Here is a 24,466-nt window from a genome sequence, read left to right on the forward strand (position 1 = left end):
GATTAATCTGTAAGTTACAGTAAATAAACACACACAACGAAAAAAATCCTTTATTAGAAATAAAAAACACAAACACATTCCCTGGTTCACCAATTTAATCAGCCCGAAAAAGCCCTCTATGTCCGGCGTAATCCAGGATGGTCCAGCGTCGCTTCCAGCTCTGCTGCATGAAGGTGACCGGAGCAGCAGAAGACACCGCCGCTCCTGTCACCTCCACGCAGCAAATGAAGAGAGCCGCACGATCAGCTGAGCTGTCACTGAGGTTACTCGCGGACAACGCTGTATACAGCTGATCGTGCTACTCACCTCAGTTGCTGCGTGGAGGTGACAGGAGCGGCGGTGTTCTTCTGCAGCTCCGGTCACCTCCATGCAGCAGAGCTGGAAGCGACGCTGGACTATCCTGGATTACTCCGGACATTGAGGGCTTTTTTGGGCTTATTAAATTGGTGAACCAGGGAATTTCTTAGTGTTTTTTATTTCTAATAAATGATTTTTCGGGTGTGTGTGTTTATTTACTGTAATTTACAGATTAATCATGGAAGGTATCTCGGGGAGACGCCTGACATGATTAATCTAGGACTTATTGGCAGCTATGGGCTGCCATTAACTCCTTATTACCCCGATTGCCAACGCACCAGGGCAAATCGGGAAGACCCGGGTACTGTCCCAGAACAGTCGCATCTAATGTATGCGGCAATTCTGGGCAGCTGCTGACTGATATTTTTAGGCTGGGGGGCTCCCCATAACGTGGAGCTCCCCATCCTGAGAATACCAGCCTTCAGCCGTATGGCTTTATCTGGCTTGTATTAAAATTGGGGGGGACCGCACGCCGTTTTTTTTAAATTATTTAATTATTTATTTCAGTGCACAGTATAAACACGCCCACCGGCTGCAGTGATTGGGTGTAGTGAGACACCTGTCACTCAGCGTGGGGGCGTGACTCACTGCAACCAATCATAGGCACCGGTGGGCGGGGAAAGCAGGGAATACGAGATTGATTATTGAGCGGCCGGCTTGTTCAAAATATTAAAAGCCGCCGGAGCAGTGTGAACGCCGTGCCGGAGATCGGGGATCGGTGAGTATGAGAGAGGGCTGCTAACTTCAGACACTCGGGGGATTAGCGGTCACCGATGAATCCTTCACAGGTGACCGCTAATCAGTACGCGGCACACAGACAGAGCCGCGGGATGACAATGAAGTCGGGTGAAGTTCACCCGAGTTCATTCTCATCGCACAACTGTGTCTGCTGTCAGCCGACATTTATATACGACATTTTGCATCAAACGCGCAACATTTCTCACGGAAAACACAAACAAATGTCAGTTAAGTTTCACACGCACACACAGACATTTCACACGCACATATGGCTAGCATACGGGATACACACGCAGGCCACACATACCATAAAAACGGACACAAACATGGATCACGGACCTGAAAAACGGCCCGTTACACACGTACGTGATTTTTCACGGATGTGTGTTTCAGGCCTGAAGGAGGGAAACCTGTGTCTGCAGCACATTACTATTATGCAGCACATTAGTATTATGCAGCACATTACTATTATACAGCACATTACTATTATGCAGCACATTACTATTATGCAGCACATTACTATTATGCAGCACATTACTATTATGCAGCACATTACTATTATGCAGCACATTACTATTATGCAGCACATTACTATTGTGCAGCACATTACTATTGTGCAGCACATTACTATTGTGCAGCACATTACTATTATGCAGCACATTACTATTATGCAGCACATTACTATTATGCAGCACATTACTATTATACAGCACATTACTATTATGTAGCACATTACTATTATGCAGCACATTACTATTATGCAGCACATTACTATTATGTAGCACGTTACTATTATGCAGCACATTACTATTATGCAGCACATTACTATTATGTAGCACATTACTATTATGCAGCACATTACTATTATGCAGCACATTACTATTATGTAGCACATTACTATTATGCAGCACATTACTATTATGCAGCACATTACCATTATGCAGAATACTGTTATTATGCAGCACATTACTATTATGCAGCACATTACTATTATGCAGAATACTGTTATTATGTAGCACATTACTATTATGCAGCACATTACTATTGTGCAGCACATTAGTATTACGCAGCACATTACTATTTTGCTGCACATTACTATTTTGCTACACATTACTATTTTGCTACACATTACTATTATGCAGCACATTACTATTATACAGCACATTACTATTATGCAGAATACTGCTATTATGCAGCACATTACTATTATGCAGCACATTACTATTATGCTGCACATTACTATTATGCTGCACATTACTATTATGCAGAACACTGTTATTATGTAGCACATTACTATTATACAGCACATTACTATTATACAGCACGTTACTATTATGAAGCACGTTACTATTATGCAGCACGTTACTATTATACAGCAGATTAGTATTATACAGCACATTAGTATTATGCAGCACATTAGTATTATACAGCACATTAGTATTATGCAGCACATTACTATTATACAGCACATTACTATTATACAGCAGATTAGTATTATACAGCACGTTACTATTATACAGCACATTACTATTATGCAGCACGTTACTATTATGCAGCACGTTACTATTATACAGCATATTAGTATTATACAGCAGATTAGTATTATACAGCACATTAGTATTATACAGCACATTAGTATTATGCAGCACATTAGTATTATGCAGCACATTAGTATTATGCAGCACATTAGTATTATGCAGCACATTAGTATTATGCAGCACATTAGTATTATACAGCACATTAGTATTATGCATCACATTACTATTATACATCACATTACTATTATACAGCAGATTAGTATTATACAGCACGTTACTATTATGCAGCACATTAGTATTATACAGCACATTACTATTATGCAGCACATTACTATTATGAAGCACGTCACTATTATGCAGCACGTTACTATTATACAGCATATTAGTATTTTACAGCAGATTAGTATTATGCAGCACATTAGTATTATGCAGCACGTTACTATTATACAGCACATTAGTATTATACAGCAGATTAGTATTATACAGCACGTTAGTATTATGCAGCACATTAGTATTATGCAGCACATTAGTATTATACAGCACGTTACTATTATACAGCACATTACTATTATACAGCACATTACTATTATACAGCACATTAGTATTATACAGCACATTACTCTTATACAGCACATTACTATTATGCAGCATATTGCTATTATACAGCACATTAGTATTATACAGCACATTACTATTATACAGCACATTAGTATTATACAGCACATTACTATTATACAACACATTACTATTATGCAGCATATTGCTATTATACAGCACATTAGTATTATACAGCACATTACTATTATACAGCACATTACTATTATGCAGCATATTGCTATTATACAGCACATTAGTATTATGCAGCACATTACTATTATGCAGCACATTACTATTATGCAGCACATTAATATTATGCAGCACATTACTATTATGCAGCACATTACTATTATGCAGCACATTACTATTATGCAGCACGTTACTATTATACAGCACATTACTATTATGCAGCACGTTACTATTATACAGCACATTACTATTATGCAGCACATTACACATTATTTGTATTATTCTTTTTCCTTTGTTATAGCCTTGAACTCCGCGTGCCTTTCCTGGATCACCGCTTTACGGCATACTACCTCTCTCTGCCCCCCGAGATGCGGGTGCCTAAGGTGCGGTATTATGCTTCCTCATGTACTTTGTACTCGTTACCCTCGAATATTGACAAATTCTGATCATAGTTCATTATTCTACACAGAATGGAGTGGAGAAATTCCTGCTGCGAGAAGCCTTCGAGGGCTCCGACCTCATCCCCAAAGACATTCTGTGGAGACCCAAGGAGGCGTTCAGCGATGGACTGAGCTCCATAAAGAAGTCCTGGTTTTCCTTTTTGCAGGACCATATAGAGCAGCAGGTACAGGGGTCTGAGATAGGATAGGAAGCTCTTGGGGGGGACTATGCCTGCATGGCCTCCCCTATGTGCACATAGGAAGCCGAGACCAACACAGCCAGAGCTCTGCTACATCTGGGTGATACCTGCTGTGTCTTCAGCGCTGGCTGCTAAATGAGCGACTGCAGCTTAGCCGCAGTGTCTATTGAGGTCAATAAAAATGAGTCCAAAAAGTATAGGGGGGATCCCCTTAAAGGGAGTCTGTCAGGTAATTTTTGGGTTTCATACTAACAGTATCCTGAAATACGGCTTATGCCGCCCTTTCTGGATATGTAACTTTAGTTCCTGGAAGTTGCCCCATTGTTTTGCTATAAGACCTTGAAAATGTATAGTTTTTGCAGACTAGTCAAGTGCATGTAAATGCCTCAAGTATATTCACCCCTTCCTCCGCCCACCCCTCTATGCAGCATCATTGATTGGTGCAGACTGACAGTATTCACTTGTTAGAATCCTGCAGCTGTGACACCTCTCCCTTAGCAGCAGGGCTGCCATCAGGGCATTACTGGTCTTACTAGTTTATGGGGCCCGGTGAAGAGGGGGCCCCAACCCGAGCCCAGATTCTTCACTTTATTAAGCCCCGGGCCAGGCCCCAATTACAGCTGCAGCCTGTAGTATGGCCGCAGCAGAGGGGGCCAGCCACTTGAGCTGAGTGCCCGCTTACTACCACATGGCTAATTTTCATGCAAATTAGCCATTTGGTGGAGCCAGGGTCAGAGGGGCATAGCAGGGTGCGTCATCCCACGGCCCAGCGTGCAGCAGTGTGATGAGGTAATCATGCTGCAACCTAATCACACTGCTGCAGGCAAGGCACAGCCTCAGAGGTGGCAAAGCCGTGGAGGGGAAAGGTAAGCAGGTGTGGAGGGGAAAGAGAAGCTGAAGATGGGTGGAACGCTCGCAAAGGCGACCCTGCTTCAGCTGGATGTGCGTCCAAGGGCACACATCGAGCTGAAATACATTGCGTTAGAGGCAGAATGAAGACATATTTACCAGGATGGAAACATGTATACCAGAAGGGGGATACATATGCCAGGAAGAGCCCAGGAGGAGGACATATATACCAGGAGGAAACATATATACCAGGAGGGGAACATAAATACCAGGAAGAACCCAGGAGGGGGACATTTATCCCAAGAGGGGGACATCTATAACAGGTAGAGCCAAGGAAGGGGACATATATACTAGGAGGGGAAAATATGTACCAGGAAGGGGTCAAATATACTAGGAGGGGCCCAGGAGGGGACATTGATACCAGGAGGCTACATCTATACCATGTAGCCTCCTGGTATCCAAGTCCCCTCCTGGGCCCCTCCTAGTATATCTGACCCCTTCCTGGAGGTGCTTAGGAGAGGGACATCTATACCAGGAAGGGGACTTATATACACCAGGAGGGGATATATACACCAGGAGACAACATACTGTATATACCAGGAGGGGGACATATATACACTAACAGGTGTTTAGGAGGGGGACAGTTATACTAGGGGGGCCCAGGAAGGGGACATATTTACCAGGAGAATGACATATATACCAGGACGGTCCCAGAATGGGGACATATATACCATTAGGGGGACATATATACTAGAATGGGGACAAATATATACCAGGATGGGCCCAGAAGAGGGATATATATATATATATATATATTATATTATATTATATTATATTATATTATATGTCTATCAGAATGGGGAGAAATAAACCAGGATGTGGACACATATGCCAGAAGGTGGATATATATACCAGGAGGAGGACATATAAACCAGGAAGAGGACAAGTAAAGCAGGATGGGATATATATACCAGGAGAGTCCCAGAAAGGGGACATATATACCAGGATATGGACATATATACCAAAAGGGGTATATATATACTTATATATAAAATTGGTTTTCTTTGTCGCTCTATTGGGAGACCCAGACAATTGGGTGTATAGCTACTGCCTCCGGAGGCCACACAAAGTATTACACTTAAAAGTGTAAGGCCCCTCCCCTACTGCCTATACACCCCCCGTGGGATCACGGGCTCCTCAGTTTTCATGCTTTGTGCGAGGGAGGCTAACATCCACGCATAGCTCCACTGTTTAGTCAGCAGCAGCTGCTGACTTTGTCGGATGGAAGAAAAGAGGGCCCATACTAGGGCCCCCAGCATGCTCCCTTCTCACCCCACTTTTGTCGGAGGTGTTTGTTAAGGTTGAGGTACCCATTGCGGGTACGGAGGCTGGAGCCCACATGCTGCTTTCCTTCCCCATCCCCTTAGGGCTCTGGGTGAAGTGGGATCCTATCGGTCTCCAGGCACAGGAGACCGTGCTCCGTCCACAGCCATGGGAATCTGCTGGACATGGAGCTGAGTATCGTCAGGGACAGGGCCCTGCTACATTAAGGTACTCTGTGTCCCCGTGCAAATCGCGCACACACACACCAGCATTGCTGGGTGTGTTAGTGCGCCGGGGGCAGCAGCGCGGCGCGCTTGTGCTATACTCACTGCAGCTTGCTGAGTGAGTTTATGTGTTAGGAACTACCGCGCCGGCCGCTGATGGCGGTTTTTACGGCGACAGCGCTGCGGCGCGGCTGGGACTTGTGGTGCGCCAGGGACTTCCGCGCTGGCCGCGCTTATACGGCGGCCGCGCTTATAAATCGAGTCCCCGGCTTTTGCGGCCTAGTTCCGTTTCGTTCCCGCCCCCAGGCCTGCCAGTCAGGGGAAGGGCGGGACGCTGTTCAGAACGTCAGCGCCGAGGGCTGGAGTCTGCTTAGCATACTCCAACCCCCCTCACTGGGCACAGTGGGACGCCAGTTTCCCGCACTTTGTCTGGGGCACGCCCACGGCCCGCCCCTCTTCACAGGACGCCGGCAGCCATTCCTGTTTGCATGTCTCAGTGGAGAAGGGAGACAAGCTCTGGGAGACCCAGACACGGGATTCTGGCGACCACACACCCGCTTGGAGCGGGCGGTAAGCGGCACCTCGGGTGCTGACACCTCTTGTGCCGAAGTGTTCATTTGTATATGCTTGTATTCTATACATTGCCCTGTACGGTCGCTATTCTTGGCTATATACCCTCCTAGATTGCTAGACAACAGCATGTCGTCCGCAAAAAGCAAGGGGGCCAAGGCACAGGCTTTCTATGCTACCTGTACCGCATGTGAGGCTGTTCTACCGGCTGGTGCCACTGACCCCCATTGTGTGCAATGTTCGGCCCCTGTAGCACTTGCTCAGCCGGGGTCTCTGCTAGAGGTGGCCCAAGGAGAACCACCTGTGAACACTGTCCAGGTGACAGGGACGGAGTTTGCAGTTTTTGCTGATAGATTGTCTGTGACTATGACTAAAATCCTTGAGACTTTGCAGTCCAGACCGGTACCTCAGACCATGGGCACTGTTGATTCAATGTTCCCTGGCCCCCCTCATTTGGAACAAATCCGTGCTCCGGGGGGGTCCCATGCATCCCGGGGTGATGGCTCTGACACGGACGACAGTCCCAGACAGCCTAAGCGAGCTCGCTATGAGCGACCCTCGACTTCATCACACTGGTCAGGGTCCCAGCAAGAGGACTCTCTATATGATGAGGCAGAGATAGCTGATCAGGATTCTGATCCTGAGACCGCTCTCAATCTGGATACACCAGATGGTGACACAATAGTGAATGATCTCATAGCGTCCATCAATAAAATGTTGGATATTTCTCCCCTAGCTCCTCCAGTGGAGGAGTCAGCTTCACAGCAGGAGAAATTCCATTTCAGGTATCCCAAGCGTAAATTGAGTACTTTTCTGGACCACTCTGACTTTAGAGAATCAGTCCAGAAACACCACGCTTATCCGGATAAGCGTTTCTCCAAACGTCTTAAGGATACACGTTATCCCTTTCCCCCTGATGTGGTCAAGAGCTGGACCCAGTGTCCAAAGGTGGATCCCCCAATCTCCAGGCTTGCGGCTAGATCCATAGTTGCAGTGGAAGATGGGGCTTCACTTAAAGATGCCACTGACAGACAGATGGAACTCTGGTTGAAATCCATCTATGAAGCTATCGGCGCGTCGTTTGCTCCAGCATTCGCAGCTGTATGGGCACTCCAAGCTATTTCAGCTGCTCTTGCGCAGGTTGACACTGTCACACGCACATCTGTTCCGCAAGTAGCGTCCTTAACCTCTCAAATGTCTGCATTTGCGTCTTACGCTATTAATGCTGTCCTGGACTCTACGAGCCGTACGGCAGTGGCGTCCGCCAACTCCGTGGTTTTACGCAGAGCCTTGTGGTTAAGGGAATGGAAGGCAGATTCTGCTTCCAAGAAGTGCTTAACCAGTTTGCCATTTTCTGGTGACAGACTGTTTGGTGAGAGATTGGATGAAATCATTAAACAGTCCAAGGGTAAGGATTCATCCTTACCTCAGCCCAGACCAAATAAACCCCAACAGAGGAGGGGACAGTCGAGGTTCCGGTCCTTTCGAGGCTCGGGCAGGTCCCAATTCTCCTCGTCCAAAAGGACTCAGAAGGATCAGAGGAGCTCAGATTCTTGGCGGGCTCAGTCACGCCCGAAGAAAGCAGCCGGAGGAACCGCTACCAAGGCGGCTTCCTCATGACTTTCGGCCTCCTCTCTCCGCATCCTCGGTCGGTGGCAGGCTCTCCCGCTTTTGCGACATTTGGCTGCCACAGGTCAAAGACCATTGGGTGAGAGACATTCTGTCTCACGGGTACAGGATAGAGTTCAGTTCTCGTCCTCCAACTCGATTCTTCAGAACTTCTCCGCCTCCCGACCGAGCCGATGCTCTTCTGCAGGCGGTGTGCTCTTTAAAGGCAGAAGGAGTGGTGATCCCTGTTCCTCTTCAGGAGCAAGGTCACGGTTTTTACTCCAATTTGTTTGTGGTGCCAAAAAAGGACGGGTCTTTCCGTCCTGTTCTGGACCTAAAACTGCTCAACAAGCATGTGAAAACCAGGCGGTTCCGAATGGAATCCCTCCGTTCCGTCATCGCCTCAATGTCTCAAGGAGATTTCCTAGCATCAATAGACATCAAAGATGCTTATCTCCACGTGCCGATTGCTCCAGAGCACCAGCGTTTTCTACGCTTCGTTATAGGAGACGAACACCTTCAGTTCGTAGCCCTGCCTTTCGGTCTGGCGACAGCCCCAAGGGTCTTCACCAAGGTCATGGCAGCAGTACTAGCAGTCCTGCACTCTCAGGGTCACTCCGTGATCCCTTACTTGGACGATCTACTTGTCAAGGCACCCTCTCAAGAGGCATGCCAACACAGCCTGAACGTGGCGCTGGAGACACTCCAGAGTTTCGGGTGGATCATCAACTTTTCAAAGTCAAATCTCACCCCGACCCAATCGATAACATACCTTGGCATGGAGTTTCATACTCGCTCAGCGATAGTGATGCTTCCGCTGGACAAACAGCGTTCAATACAGATAGGGGTGCAATCTCTCCTTCAGGGCCAGTCGCACCCCTTGAGACGCCTCATGCACTTCTTGGGGAAGATGGTAGCAGCAATGGAGGCAGTCCCTTTCGCGCAGTTTCATCTGCGTCCACTACAATGGGATATTCTCCGCCAATGGGACGGGAAGTCGACGTCCCTAGACAGGAGCGTCTCCCTTTCTCAGACGGCCAAGGATTCTCTTCAGTGGTGGCTTCTTCCCACCTCATTGTCAATAGTAAAATCTTTCCTACCCCCATCCTGGGCGGTGGTCACAACGGACGCGAGTCTATCAGGGTGGGGAGCAGTTTTTCTCCACCACAGGGCTCAAGGTACGTGGACTCAGCAAGAGTCCACCCTTCAGATCAATGTTCTGGAAATCAGAGCAGTGTATCTTGCCCTACAAGCCTTCCAGCAGTGGCTGGAAGGCAAGCAGATCCGAATTCAGTCGGACAACTCCACAGCGGTGGCATACATCAACCACCAAGGAGGGACACGCAGTCGGCAAGCCTTCCAGGAAGTCCGGCGGATTCTGACGTGGGTGGAAGACACGGCATCCACCATATCCGCAGTTCACATCCCGGGCGTAGAAAACTGGGAAGCAGACTTCCTCAGTCGCCAGGGTATGGACGCAGGGGAATGGTCTCTTCACCCGGACGTGTTTCAGGAAATCTGTCGCCGCTGGGGGATGCCGGACGTCGACCTAATGGCGTCCCGGCACAACAACAAGGTCCCGGCCTTCATGGCACGGTCTCACGATCTCAGAGCTCTGGCGGCGGACGCCTTAGTTCAAGATTGGTCGCAGTTTCGGCTGCCTTATGTGTTCCCACCTCTGGCGCTGTTGCCCAGAGTGCTACGCAAGATCAGGTCCGACTGCCGCCGCGCCATCCTCGTCGCTCCAGACTGGCCAAGGAGGTCGTGGTACCCGGATCTGTGGCATCTCACGGTAGGACAACCGTGGGCACTACCAGACCGGCCAGACTTGCTGTCTCAAGGGCCGTTTTTCCATCAGAATTCTACGGCCCTGAGCCTGACTGTGTGGCCATTGAGTCCTGGATCCTAGCGTCTTCAGGTTTTTCTCATGAGGTCATTGCCACCATGAGACAGGCTAGGAAACCAACCTCTGCCAAGATCTACCACAGGACGTGGAAGATATTCTTAGCTTGGTGTTCTGCTCAGGAAGTTTCCCCCTGGCCATTTGCATTGCCTACTTTTCTTTCCTTCCTGCAATCCGGGTTGGAAAAAGGTCTGTCGCTCGGCTCCCTTAAGGGACAAGTTTCGGCGCTTTCTGTATTTTTTCAGAAGCGCCTAGCACGACTTCCTCAGGTACGCACGTTCCTGCAAGGAGTTTGTCATATCGTCCCTCCTTACAAGCGACCGTTAGAGCCCTGGGATCTGAACAGGGTTCTAATTGCTCTTCAGAAGCCGCCTTTCGAGCCTTTGAGGGATGTTTCCCTGTCTCGCCTTTCTCAGAAAGTGGCTTTTCTAGTAGCGGTCACGTCTCTTCGGAGAGTGTCCGAGCTAGCAGCGCTGTCATGCAAATCTCCCTTCCTGGTGTTTCACCAGGATAAGGTGGTTCTGCGCCCGATTCCGGAGTTTCTCCCTAAGGTGGTATCCCCCTTTCATCTCAATCAGGATATCTCCTTACCTTCTTTGTGTCCTCGTCCAGTTCATCAATGTGAAAAAGATTTGCATATGTTGGATCTGGTGAGAGCACTCAGAATCTACATTTCCCGCACGGCTCCTCTGCGCCGCTCGGATGCACTCTTTGTCCTTGTCGCTGGCCAGCGTAAAGGGTCGCAAGCTTCCAAATCCACCCTGGCTCGGTGGATCAAGGAACCAATTCTTGAAGCCTACCGTTCTGCGGGGCTTCCGGTTCCCTCAGGGCTGAGAGCCCATTCTACCAGAGCCGTGGGTGCGTCCTGGGCATTACGGCACCAGGCCACGGCTCAGCAGGTGTGCCAGGCGGCTACCTGGTCGAGTCTGCACACTTTTACCAAGCATTATCAGGTGCATACCTATGCTTCGGCGGACGCCAGCCTAGGTAGACAAGTCCTTCAGGCGGCGATTGCCCACCTGTAGAAAAGGGTCGTTTTTACGGCCCTATCATGAGGTATTATTTTACCCACCCAGGGACTGCTTTTGGACATCCCAATTGTCTGGGTCTCCCAATAGAGCGACAAAGAAGAAGGGAATTTTGTTTACTTACCGTAAATTCCTTTTCTTCTAGCTCTAATTGGGAGACCCAGCACCCGCCCCTGTTTTTTTGTATACACATGTTGTTCAGGTTGAATGGTTTCAGTTCTCCGATATTCCTTCGGATTGAATTTACTTAAACCAGTTTATTGGCTTTCCTCCTTCTTGCTTTTGCACTAAAACTGAGGAGCCCGTGATCCCACGGGGGGTGTATAGGCAGTAGGGGAGGGGCCTTACACTTTTAAGTGTAATACTTTGTGTGGCCTCCGGAGGCAGTAGCTATACACCCAATTGTCTGGGTCTCCCAATTAGAGCTAGAAGAAAAGGAATTTACGGTAAGTAACAAAATTCCCTTCTTTATTGATACAAACGATATAAGGCTGACCAAAAGAAAGGTTAAAACATGATTGAATAATCCTGTACTCCTCCCCAATGAAGTAACAGGGCACTGATAATAGAATGCACAAAAAGTATATAAACAAGTCAGCGTCCGCAGATAAATAATATAATCCCAAAAAACACAATACCTGGCTGTAGAGCCACACCTTAAAAGTTATTTGAGGGTATAAAAAAAAATCTTCAGTTTCTTATTGCATTTTATCTTTTGCATTGTTTCATCTCATTACCTGTGTTATATTTACTCCATAAGAGGGGCAGAATGTGTGGAGGGATATTATACACAAGGGCAGTGTGTGTGGGGGATATTATACAGAGGAGCACTGTGTGTGGGATATTATACATGGGGCAGACTATGTAGGTATATTATACAGTGGGCCAGTGTGCATGGGGGGATAGTGTGTGATGGTGTTTGATGGGGACTGGATGAGGATGCGGTGCAGAAGTGAAGTTTTTCCAATAGTGGGCGATGGAACTGTGGAAGGATTGAAGTGTAAAGGAGCAGCTGGGGTCGAGCCTTGGCAGAGTCTCAAGGGGGCCCAAAAAGCTTTGCCAGTATGTGGCCCTGACCCTGAAATTCCTGGTGGCGTCCCTGCTTAGCAGCACACTGTAGTGTATTTGAGCTGACAGTGCCGCCCCCTGTGTCATGAAGCACAGCACATGACATCCAGCACAGCACAAAAATGAGTAACATGACACGTCTGTAGGATTGTGTAACAGGGAAGCCCCCTGCAGAGAGGAACAAAGTTGCACATCACCCCACCAGATGCAGGAGCCCCCCCACCAGATGCAGGAGCCCCCCCACCAGATGCAGGACCCCCCCCACCAGATGCAGGCGCCCCCCCACCAGATGCAGGCGCCCCCCATCAGATGCAGGCGCCCCCCATCAGATGCAGGCGCCCCCCATCAGATGCAGGAGCCCCCCCATCAGATGCAGGAGCCCCCCCACCAGATGCAGGCGCCCCCCCACCAGATGCAGGCGCCCCCCCATCAGATGCAGGCGCCCCCCACCAGATGCAGTAGCCCCCCCACCAGATGCAGGAGCCCCCCCCACCAGATGCAGGAGCACCCCCACCAGATGCAGGCACCCCCCCACCAGATGCAGGAGCTCCCCCACCAGATGCAGGCGCCCCCCATCAGATGCAGGAGCCCCCCACTAGATGCAGGAGCACCCTCACCAGATGCAGGAGCATCCCCACCAGATGCACATTCCCCCACCAGATGCAGGAGCCCCCCACCAGATGCAGGACAATGAATCCTACTGTAGGCCAGATAACATTACAGTTTATGGAGACCAACTAACACACTGTTACAACCCCTTCCCCCTTCCAATTGTGTACAGACAAGTGACCTTAAACATCTATCTACTGTCTCACAAGAAGGTCAGGCTGCTGCACTTTTGTTCCATGCTACTTTAATATTGGTGGTCTATCCTTCATCTAAGCCATCAATATTGAATGAGAGGGTGTCTGACTCCCAATACCCCTCAGGTTAGCTGTCTACTAAATGTTCACCCAGTGACAGCGCCATTCATTGGGTTGTGGCTGTGACGGGTACTGCAGCTGTTCACTGTGAGCAGTGCATATTCTGTACATTTTGAATACTTGTATTTCTGAGGTGTATTTCCCCATTCATCCACCAGGGGGAGGTGTTGTACTGTTTTGTTTTTTGTCACTAGTTTTTTTAGGCTTACATTAAATATTATAGTAACCACTGTCATTTGTGCATAATTCACACAGTGACTCAGAGGCGAACGTCCCACACATCAACAGCACCCAAAATAATCTGTCTTTCAAATACAAAATCTCTGGTTACCTGTATAAACACTTTACTATTCCAGATCGTAGTGTATGTCTTACCAACATATGTCTCATCATAAGTTACTTCTGGGGGAACGGAATGTTAATAAGGGGTTGTGTTATAGATAATAATATTGTTACATCTTTATAAAGATACCTTCATCATAGATATCTTACGTGAGAAAAAAACCTGTTGAATATAACTACTACACCGTGTGCAGAATTATTAGGCAGATGAGTATTTTGATCACATGATGCTTGTTATACATGTCGTCCTACTCCAAGCTGTATAGGCTGAGAGCCAACTACCAATGAAGTAAATCGGGTGATGTGCCTCTGTAATGAGGAGGGGTGAGGTGTAATGACATCAACACCCTATATAAGGGGTGCTTAATTATTAGGCAACTTCCTTTCCTTTGGCAAAATGGGTCAGAAGAGAGATTTGACGGGCTCTGAAAAGTACAGAATTGTGAGAGTCTTGCAGAGGGATGCAGCAGTCTTGAAATTGCCAAACTGTTGAAGCGCGATCACTGAATAATCAAGCGTTTCATGGCAAATAGCCAACAGGGTCGCAAGAAGCGTGCTGGGGAAAAAAAGGCGCAAAATAACTGCCCATGAATTGGGGAAAATCAAGCGTGAAGCCGCCAAGATGCCATTTGCCACCAGTTTGGCCATATTTCAGAGCCGCAACGTTACTGGAGCATCAAAAAGCACAAGGTGTGCCATACTCAGGGACATGGCCAAGGTAAGAAAGGCTGAAAACCACCACCTCTGAGCAAGAAACATAAGATAAAACCTCAAGACTGGGCCAAGAAACATCTTAAGACTGATTCTTCAAAGGTTTTATGGACTGATGAAATGAGAGTGACTCTTGATGGGCCAGATGGATGGGCCAGAGGCTGGATCAGTAAAGGGCAGAGAGCTCCACTCCGACTCCAGCAAGGTGGAGGTGGGTACTGGTATGGGCTGGGATCAGCAAAGAGGAACTTGTGGGACCTTTTCGGGTTGAGGATGGAGTGAAGCTCAACTCCCAGACCTACTGCCAGTTTCTGGAAGACAACTTCTTCAAGCAGTGTACAGGAAGAAGTCGCTATCGTTCAAGAAAAACATGATTTTCATGCAGGACAATGCTCTATCACATGCATCCAACTACTCCACAGCGTGGCTGGCCAGTAAAGGTCTAAAAGATGAAAAAATAATGACATGGCCCCCTTGTTCTCCTGATCTGAACCCCATAGAGAACCTGTGGTCCCTCATAAAATGTGAGATCTATAGGGAGGGAAAACAGTCACCTCTGGGAGCAGTGTCTGGAGGCTGTGGTGGCTGCTGCACGCAATGTGGATCGTAAACAGGTCAAGCAATGACAGAATCTATGGATGGTCGGCTGCTGAGTGTCATCAGAAAGAAAGGGGGCTATATTGGGCACTAATTTTTGGGGGGTTTTGTTGTTGCATGTCAGTAATGTTTATTTCTAAATTTTGTGCAGTTATATTGGTTTACCTGGTGACAATAAACAAGTGAGATGGGAATAGATTTGGTTTTTATTAAGTTGCCTAATAATTCTGCACAGTAATAGTTACCTGCACAAACAGATATCCTCCTAAGATAGCCAAATCTAAAAAAAACCTCCAACTGCCAAAAATATTAAGCTTTGATATTTATGAGTCTTCTGGGTTGATTAAGAACATAGTTGTTGATCAATAATAAAAAAGTCCTCTAAAATACAATTTGCCTAATAATTCTGCACACTGTGTATAATACTGCTATGTACAAGAATATAACTACTATAATACTGCTATGTACAAGAATATAACTACTATAATACTACTATGTACAAGAATATAACTACTATAATACTGCCCTCTATGTACAAGAATATAACTACTATAATACTGCTCCTATGTACAAGAATATAACTACTATAATACTGCTCCTATGTACAAGAATATAACTACTATAATACTGCCCTCTATGTACAAGAATATAACTACTATAAATAATACTGCCCCCTATGTACAAGAATATAACTACTATAATACTGCCCTCTATGTACAAGAATATAACTACTATAAATAATACTGCCCCCTATGTAGAATATTTATGAGTCTTCTGGGTTGATTAAGAACATAGTTGTTGATCAATAATAAAAGAGTCCTCTAAAATACAATTTGCCTAATAATTCTGCACACTGTGTATAATACTGCTATGTACAAGAATATAACTACTATAAATAATACTGCTCCTATGTACAAGAATATAACTACTATAATACTGCCCTCTATGTACAAGAATATAACTACTATAAATAATACTGCCCCCTATGTAGAATATTTATGAGTCTTCTGGGTTGATTAAGAACATAGTTGTTGATCAATAATAAAAGAGTCCTCTAAAATACAATTTGCCTAATAATTCTGCACACGGTGTATAATACTGCTATGTACAAGAATATAACTACTATAATACTGCTCCTATGTACAAGAATATAACTACTATAATACTGCTCCTATGTAATACAAGAATATAACTACTATAATACTGCTCCTGTATGCAAGAATTAAACTACTATAAGGGTATGTGCACTCGTTAAAGGAGTGCTCCGAAGGCAAAGTAATTTTCATTTTAGATCCCTCTTTAGTGCAGTAATCTAAACTGTTTACTAATATACAGTACTTGCATTAAAAACTCTGTCTTCCTCCCTAACTACACTCTTTAACTGATTTTCTATCAGAGGGCAGAGGTGACGGTCACTGCTGTAGCCTTTGCCCCCTTTCTGAAACAAAGCGTCATCAGTGACACTTGTTTCAGGGGTTGGGCTTGTCTGTGCGCACTGTGCGATGTGCACACTGACAGCTTACTCTCTATTATTGGATCAGATCAGCAGCAAACAACCGGGAACTGAGCTGTGTCAAAATACTCGTCGTGCAGAGACAAGCGACGTCACTTACAGGGCTGGCTCGTTACTCCTGATCAGAGACGGCAAGAGAGTGCACTGTCATTGTGTACATCGCACGGTGCACCGCGCGCAGGGATGAGTCCAGCATCACTGATGGCGCTTTGTTTCATGGAGGGGTCAGAGGCTGCACCAGTGACAGAGTATCCAAGCATGCCCTGGGATTCTCAAACGAAGCGTCATAATAAACAAGGAAATGGGAAAAAATAAATAGAAAACCAGTTAGGGTTAGTGGGAAGGATAATCTAAGGGGAGGACTTTTCTCCTTGCGGAGACTGACAAACCAATCTGGCGGTCAGTGGTGAGGGGTCTTATAGCTGCAATGCTGCTCTGGGGTATATTCAAATTGTCTCTTCAGGGAGGAAGGAGACGAACTCTAGCGCCACCTATTGGAAGTAGCAATCCTAAGGGTATGTCCGCACACTGCATTCTGGATTTGACAAAAAAAATTCCCCTTCTGGCGGACTTTGACAACTGTAAACACCGGGTTTGACAAAAAAATGCATCCAAACCGCATGCGTTTCGAATGTGTTTTGGATGCATTTTAGACAGTGCAGCCTCACGGCAATTCCGCTCTGCTACATCCCTGTTCTGTCATAGCAGCAGCGTAGAGCATCACTGGCCGCTGACAGAGACAGAGTTGCGCAATGAGAATGAATTCGGATGAACTTCTGAGGTCAGTGCCAGGACACAGGCAGGGGTCCACAGCAGTGACTTCATCGCACGGCTCTGTCTCTGTGTCGCAGCCAGATTTGCGGTCACAGGTGAAGAACTCACCTGCGAGCACAAATCACCTGAGTGAGGGCACCGCTGATCGTGCGGCTCACTTCAGTCACTTGGGCGACTTGCTGTCACAGGTGGAGGACTCCAGCTGTGGCCGCGGGTAACCTGAATGACGTCATCGCTGATAGCGCGATTCACTTCAGTTGCTGCGTGGAGCTCACAGAGAGCAGTCGTGCTCTGTGGCCGCTCGCTGTCAGCTTCCGATGTAGCAGAGCTGAAAGCGTTGTGGGACCTCGTGTGGATTTTGCCGGACCTGGAGGGGTGTTTGGGGAGTTAATAAAGTGGTGAAAGAGGGTGTTTTTTTTGTCTTTTAATCCAAATAAAGGATTTTTTGGTGTTTGTGTTTATTTCACTTACAGATTAATCATGGAGGGTGTCTCATAGACGCCTGCGATGATTACCTAGGACTTAATGGCAGCTATGGGCTGCCATTAACTCCTTATTACCCTGATTGCCGCGGCACCAGGGCAATTCGGGAAGAGCCGGTTAAGGTCCCGGGACTGTGGCATTTAATGTATGTGGCAATTCTGGGCGGCTGCTGGCTGATATTTTTAGGCTGGGGAGCAACGAGATAGATTGACAGAGAGAGAGAGATTGAGACCGACCGACAGAGAGAGAGACCGACCGACAGAGAGAGAGAGACCGACCGACAGAGAGACCGACCGACAGAGAGAGAGAGGCCGATCGACAGAGAGAGACCGACCAACAGAGAGAGAGACCAAGACCGATCGACAGAGAGAGACCGACCGACAGAGAGAGAGACCAAGACCGACAGAGAGAGACCGAAAGACCTGCGTTTTGTTTGTCAAAACAGCATGCAGAACGCAACAAACATGCAGTGCAAACACGCAGCTAAACAATTTGGTTGCGATTTGACACATCTCATTAATTTCAATGGGTGGAAAATGCAACCAAATCGCAGTGAAGTGACGTTGCTTTTTTTTAGGTAACGATTTTGACAAATATTTGACAAACAAAACGCTGCCTAAAAAAACCCCAACGTGCGCATGGAATTTTTTGACTTCTCATAGACTTTGTTGGGAAAGCAAAACGCATGCATTTTGTCATTGACACAGTGCAGTTTAAAACGCAGCCAAAACACAAGAAAAAACGCAACGTGCGCACATGGCCTAAAAGTCAAACGTTCCAATAGGTGGCGCTAGAGTTCGTCTCCTTCCTTTCTGAAGAGACAATCTATATATATAATTGCCTTATTCTGTCTGTCTGTCTGTCTGTCTGTCTGTCTGTCTGTCTGTCATGCTTCAAAATTGTGTCCTTCCGGTGACATTGTGTCCTTACGGTGACACAAAGCTGATTGGCCGCTGGGCTCGCCATGGCCCCGCCCCCCCACACCGATTGGCCGCTCGCCCAGGCTGCGCCCCCACACGGATTGGCCAGCCGCTCGCCCAGGCTCCGCCCCCCCCACAGATTGGCCTCTCGCCCCGGCACCCTGCAGGCATTGGCAACTCGGCCACGCCCCGCCCCGCCCCCCTCACGCAATGGATGTTAGCTCTGCCCCCGCGCATTCCCCGAACTGACACGGTCACGGCTCCCAGGTGAGTACTGTACAACCCCCCCCCCCCCCCAACGGGAGCCCACATCAGCGTACGCCGCCAACCCAGCCGACACTTACCCTCGCATTGCTGGCCTTGCCGCCGTATGCTGGTGTGGGCTCCCGTGCGAGTGGGGGACGTGATGCGCTGGTAACCATCCTAGCATAGTTACCAGCACATCAAGGTCCTGCAGCGCCGGAAGATCCACACGCACACACATAACAGCACACACACACACACATACACACACATCAGATCACACTCACTCTCACAAACACCTCACACACACATCGCATCCACACACTCACAGCATCCGCCGATATCGCTTGCTTCTTATCGAGATACTGTGCTGTTGTGACCTTCCAGGACCTGCCGGAGGATCACATGGCCAGAAGCATGTGGTATCTCCGGATGTTGTGAGTATGAGCGCGTATGTGCAATATAGTCAATGTGTGTGTGTGTGAGTGTATGCGATCGGGTGTGTGTCGGTGTGTGTGAGTGTATGCGATCGGGTGTGTGTCGGTGTGTGTGAGTGTATGCGATCGGATCTGTGAGTGTCAGCAGAGGAGCATGGCGTGCTGGAGGAGGCTGGGAGGAGAGAGGCTGATCCTGGGGAAGGCTGGGATGGGGAGGCTGATGCTGGGATGAGAGAGGCTGATGCTGGGATGAGAGAGGCTGATGCTGGGATGAGAGAGGCTGATGCTGGGGACAGAGAGGCTGATGCTGGGGACAGAGAGGCTGATGCTGGGGACAGAGAGGCTGATGCTGGGATGAGAGAGGCTGATGCTGGGATGAGAGAGGCTGATGCTGGGATGAGAGAGGCTGATGCTGGGATGAGAGAGGCTGATGCTGGGATGAGAGAGGCTGATGCTGGGATCAGAGAGGCTGATGCTGGGATGAGAGAGGCTGATGCTGGGATGAGAGAGGCTGATCCTGGGGAAGGCTGGGATGGAGAGGCTGATGCTGGGGACAGAGAGGCTGATGCTGGGGACAGAGAGGCTGATGCTGGGGACAGAGAGGCTGATGCTGGGGACAGAGAGGCTGATGCTGGGGACAGAGAGGCTGATGCTGGGGACAGAGAGGCTGATGCTAGGGACAGAGAGGCTGATGCTGGGGACAGAGAGGCTGATGCTGGGGACAGAGAGGCTGATGCTGGGGACAGAGAGGCTGATGCTTGGGACAGAGAGGCTGATGCTTGGGACAGAGAGGCTGATGCTTGGGACAGAGAGGCTGATGCTGGGGACAGAGAGGCTGATGCTGGGGACAGAGAGGCTGATGCTGGGGACAGAGAGGCTGATGCTGCGGGGAGAGAGGCTGATGCTGGGAGGAGAGAGGCTGATGCTGCGGGTAGAGAGGCTGATGCTGGCGCAGCATGGCGGATGGAGCACGTTTGGGAGTGCGCAGCATGGCGGATGGAGCACGTTTTGAAGTGCGCAGCATGGCGGATGGAGCACGTTTGGGAGTGCGCAGCATGGCGGATGGAGCATGTTTGGGAGTGCGCAGCATGGCGGATGGAGCACGTTTGGGAGTGCGCAGCATGGCGGATGGAGCACGTTTGGGAGTGCGCAGCATGGCGGATGGAGCACGTTTGGGAGTGCGCAGCATGGCGGATGGAGCACGTTTGGGAGTGCGCAGCATGGCGGATGGAGCACGTTTGGGAGTGCGCAGCATGGCGGATGGAGCACGTTTGGGAGTACGCAGCATGGCGGATGGAGCACGTTTGGGAGTGCGCAGCATGGCGGATGGACCACGTTTGGGAGTGCGCAGGATGGGAGATGGAGCACGATGGGGGGTGCGCAGCATAGGGGATGGATTACGTTTGGGAGTGCGCAGCATGGCGGATGGAGCACGTTTGGGAGTGCGCAGCATGGGGGATGCAGCACGATGGGGAGTGCGCAGCATAGGGGATGGATTACGTTTGGGAGTGCGCAGCATGGCGGATGTAGCACGTTTGGGAGTGCGCAGCATGGCGGATGGACCACGTTTGGGAGTGCGCAGCATGGCGGATGCAGCACGTTTGGGAGTGCGCAGCATGGGAGATGGAGCACGATGGGGGGTGCGCAGCATAGGGGATGGAGCACGATGGGGAGTGCGCTGCATGGGGGATGCAGCACGATGGGGAGTGCGGAGTATGGCGGATGGAGCACGTTTGGGAGTGCGCAGTATGGCGGATGGAGCACGTTTGGGAGTGCGCAGCATGGGAGATGGAGCACGATGGGGAGTGCGCAGCATGGCGGATGGAGCACGTTTGGGAGTGCGCAGCATGGGGGATGGAGCACGATGGGGAGTGCGCTGCATGGCGGATGGAGCACGATGGGGAGTGCGGAGTATGGCGGATAGAGCACGTTTGGGAGTGCGCAGCATGGCGGATGGAGCACGTTTCGGAGTGCGCAGCATGGCGGATGGAGCACGTTTGGGAGTGCGCAGCATGGGGGATGGAGCACGATGGGGAGTGCGCTGCATGGCGGATGGAGCACGTTTACGAGTGCGCAGGATGGGAGATGGAGCACGATGGGAGGTGCGCAGCATGGGGGATGGAGCACGATGGGGAGTGCACACCTCCCCCCAACACACACACACACACACACACACACGCGCGCGCACTGCACAACACACCACACATACACACTGGGAACCACAAACAACTGCCCTACACAGACACCCACACACAGACAACGCTGCACACACAAATATACGCACAAACCGCACAACACACACATTGCACAAAACATACCTCCCCCCAAAACACACCACACACACACAAACCGCGCAACACACACACAACGCTACAGACACACAGTGCTCCACAAACAACGCAACACACAAACAACACCGCTCTCACCCCCCGCCACACCCAGACAACACCCAGAACATCTACAGCGCCCTACACAAACACTTGGTAACTACACACAACAACATATATATATATATATATAACAAAAATCATACATGAACTACACAATACGTAAATTCTAGAATACCCGATGCGTAGAATCGGGCCACCTTCTAGTTTGAATATATCTCAGAGGAGCATTGCAGCTATAAGTCTCCTCACTGGCAGCCAGATTGGTTTGTCAGGTCTCCACACGGAGAAAAGTTCTCCCGTTACAAGCAAAGATGTATCTAACGAGATGTCGTTGGGGTCACGGAATTCGTGACGCACATCCGACATCGTTAGCGACGTCGTTGCGTGTGACACCAACGAACGACTGTTAGCGATCATAAATACTCACCTTATCGTTGATCGTTGACGCCTCGTTCATTTTCAAAAAATCGTTGATTGTTGAGGACGCAGGTTGTTTGTCGTTCCCGAGGCAGCACACATCGCTACGTGTGACACCGCAGGAACGATGAACATCACCTTACCTGCGGCCGCCGGCAATGCGGAAGGAAGGAGGTGGGCGGGATGTTACGGCCGCTCATCTCCGCCCCTCCGCTTCTATTGGGCGGCCGCTTAGTGACGCCGCACAAACCGCCCCCTTAGAAAGGAGGCGGTTCGCCGGCCACAGCGACGTCGCTAGGCAGGTAAGTCCGTGTGACGGCTCCTAACGATATTGTGCGCCACGGGCAGCGATTTGCCCGTGACGCACAAACGACGGGGGCGGGTACGCTCACTAGCGATAACGCTGCGTGTGACGGGGCCTTTAGACTCCACTATAGCTTCTCATGAAGCCAGATCAGACCTCATACTTTGCACTGACGAGGGACAATCATCCCGAAACACCGTGTCTGGAAATTGAGGTTCTGATCTGGTATATGAAAAGGCTCGTTAAAGGGCCACTTTTGACTTTTAGGGAGCACTAGAGTTTGTCTCCTTCCTCTCTGAGGACACAAATGAGAAGGATAGAGAATTTTTAATACTAGTATATTAGAAAATAGTTCAGATTATGGCACTAAATTTGCAGCAGACATTTGTGCATCAGTTCTACATCTCTTGGTGAGAAAAAAACGCTGCGTAAAATAGTTGTCTTCTCTCATTTTTGATGCACTTTTTTTTTACAAGCGTTTTTGCTGCAGTTTTTTCCCAACGCATTGAGTTACAAGGATGGTCCTATGCATTGATAATCCTCTCAGCTCTGCTACGTCTGCAGGTCCAGCTCCCAGCCCTCCTAATCACAGGGCCACAAGCTATTTTCTGGGTCATGCTGCGCCGTTCTTACATTCGTGGGAGCTGATGGAACCTCGGCTCGATCCATTGTTGCAGAACTGAATGGCCATTGTTTCTTTATCTCCAGGTTGATGACTCGACGCTGGAGAAATCGGCCGAAAAGTTTCCCTTTAACTCGCCCAAGACAAAGGAAGGTTACTTCTACCGTCAGATCTTCGAGAAGTATTACCCGGGTCGTGCTGACTGGCTGACTCATTACTGGATGCCTCGATGGATCCACGCCACCGACCCGTCTGCCCGAACACTCACACATTACAAATCCGATGCATAAAGTTCCTCCAACCTTGAGAAGGAAACAATTAATTCCCACTTTCCATAAATTCGCTCTCTTTTTTTTTTTTTTTAGACGATGAGTTCACAATAAAAACCCCGTGGAGAGGATTACACGTAAATGTTCCCGAGAATGATGGCTGGTTTCACACTGACACTTCGGCCTCTGGAGGACGTAATGCATTCACCTCCACCTCCTGATTGACAGATCCTGTTATTAGAGGGAATTTTACAGGTTGTTGTCTGGGGGTCTCCACACCGTGAATCACACACAGACCTGTCAGCTTGGCTGGAGATGCGGAGATACTAATGCACATCATTCTATAAATGTACAGCGTAGAGATAGCCCCTATGGACACTACGGACCTGTGGATAGGAGGTAAAGATTGCTTAGACGCCCAACTTACCGATAGATGATGTGTACAAGCCAGCCATAGTAGCAGAAAGTGGCGTCACTAGAGTTTGATGGGCCCCAGTACAAAGTTTGGACCTGGGTTCCCTCCCCCCAACTGTATACCGACCCCCAGGGTAAGGGATAATTACGCCGACACTCTGGGTACGGGATAGTAGCTCTTTCCCTCAGTACCCAGGTTTCCCATGATCTGAAATTCCTCCGTCTATCAGCATCCAGCTTTCCTATCTTCTGATATCCATCTTGTCCTCAGCACACATCTTCCTCATGCTCTGATATACATCTTTCCCTCAGTACCCAGCTTTTCCATGATATCAGAGCATGGAAAAGCTGGGTGCTGAGAGAAGATGTATATCAGACCATGGGAAAGTTGGGTGCTGAGGGAAACGGCCACTTTCCCTGAGCACAAAACATTCCCATCCCATGCATTTATGTATGTCCCCCCTCGTATATAGCT

General features: G+C 48.8%; 2 protein-coding genes across 2 annotated transcripts in view; both read left to right on the plus strand.

The window, feature by feature from the left end:
* The window catches only part of ASNS (asparagine synthetase (glutamine-hydrolyzing)), a 67,235-nt gene extending 43,512 nt beyond the window's left edge, over window positions 1-23,723 (plus strand). Inside the window, exons 10-12 of the mRNA XM_075315683.1 lie at window positions 3,721-3,802; window positions 3,889-4,044; window positions 23,395-23,723. Of these exons, the coding sequence (XP_075171798.1) occupies window positions 3,721-3,802; window positions 3,889-4,044; window positions 23,395-23,598 (442 nt within the window). The 3' untranslated portion in view covers window positions 23,599-23,723. The remainder of the gene's footprint in view (window positions 1-3,720; window positions 3,803-3,888; window positions 4,045-23,394) is intronic.
* LOC142243607 (tachykinin-like peptide) overlaps window positions 13,650-24,466 on the plus strand; it is an 85,203-nt gene continuing 74,386 nt past the window's right edge. The window contains exon 1 of the mRNA XM_075315686.1: window positions 13,650-13,654. The gene's annotated coding sequence lies outside the window, so the exon portion shown is untranslated. The remainder of the gene's footprint in view (window positions 13,655-24,466) is intronic.

This window comes from Anomaloglossus baeobatrachus, chromosome 6 (assembly GCF_048569485.1).
Source record: "Anomaloglossus baeobatrachus isolate aAnoBae1 chromosome 6, aAnoBae1.hap1, whole genome shotgun sequence".
NCBI lineage: Eukaryota > Metazoa > Chordata > Amphibia > Anura > Aromobatidae > Anomaloglossus > Anomaloglossus baeobatrachus.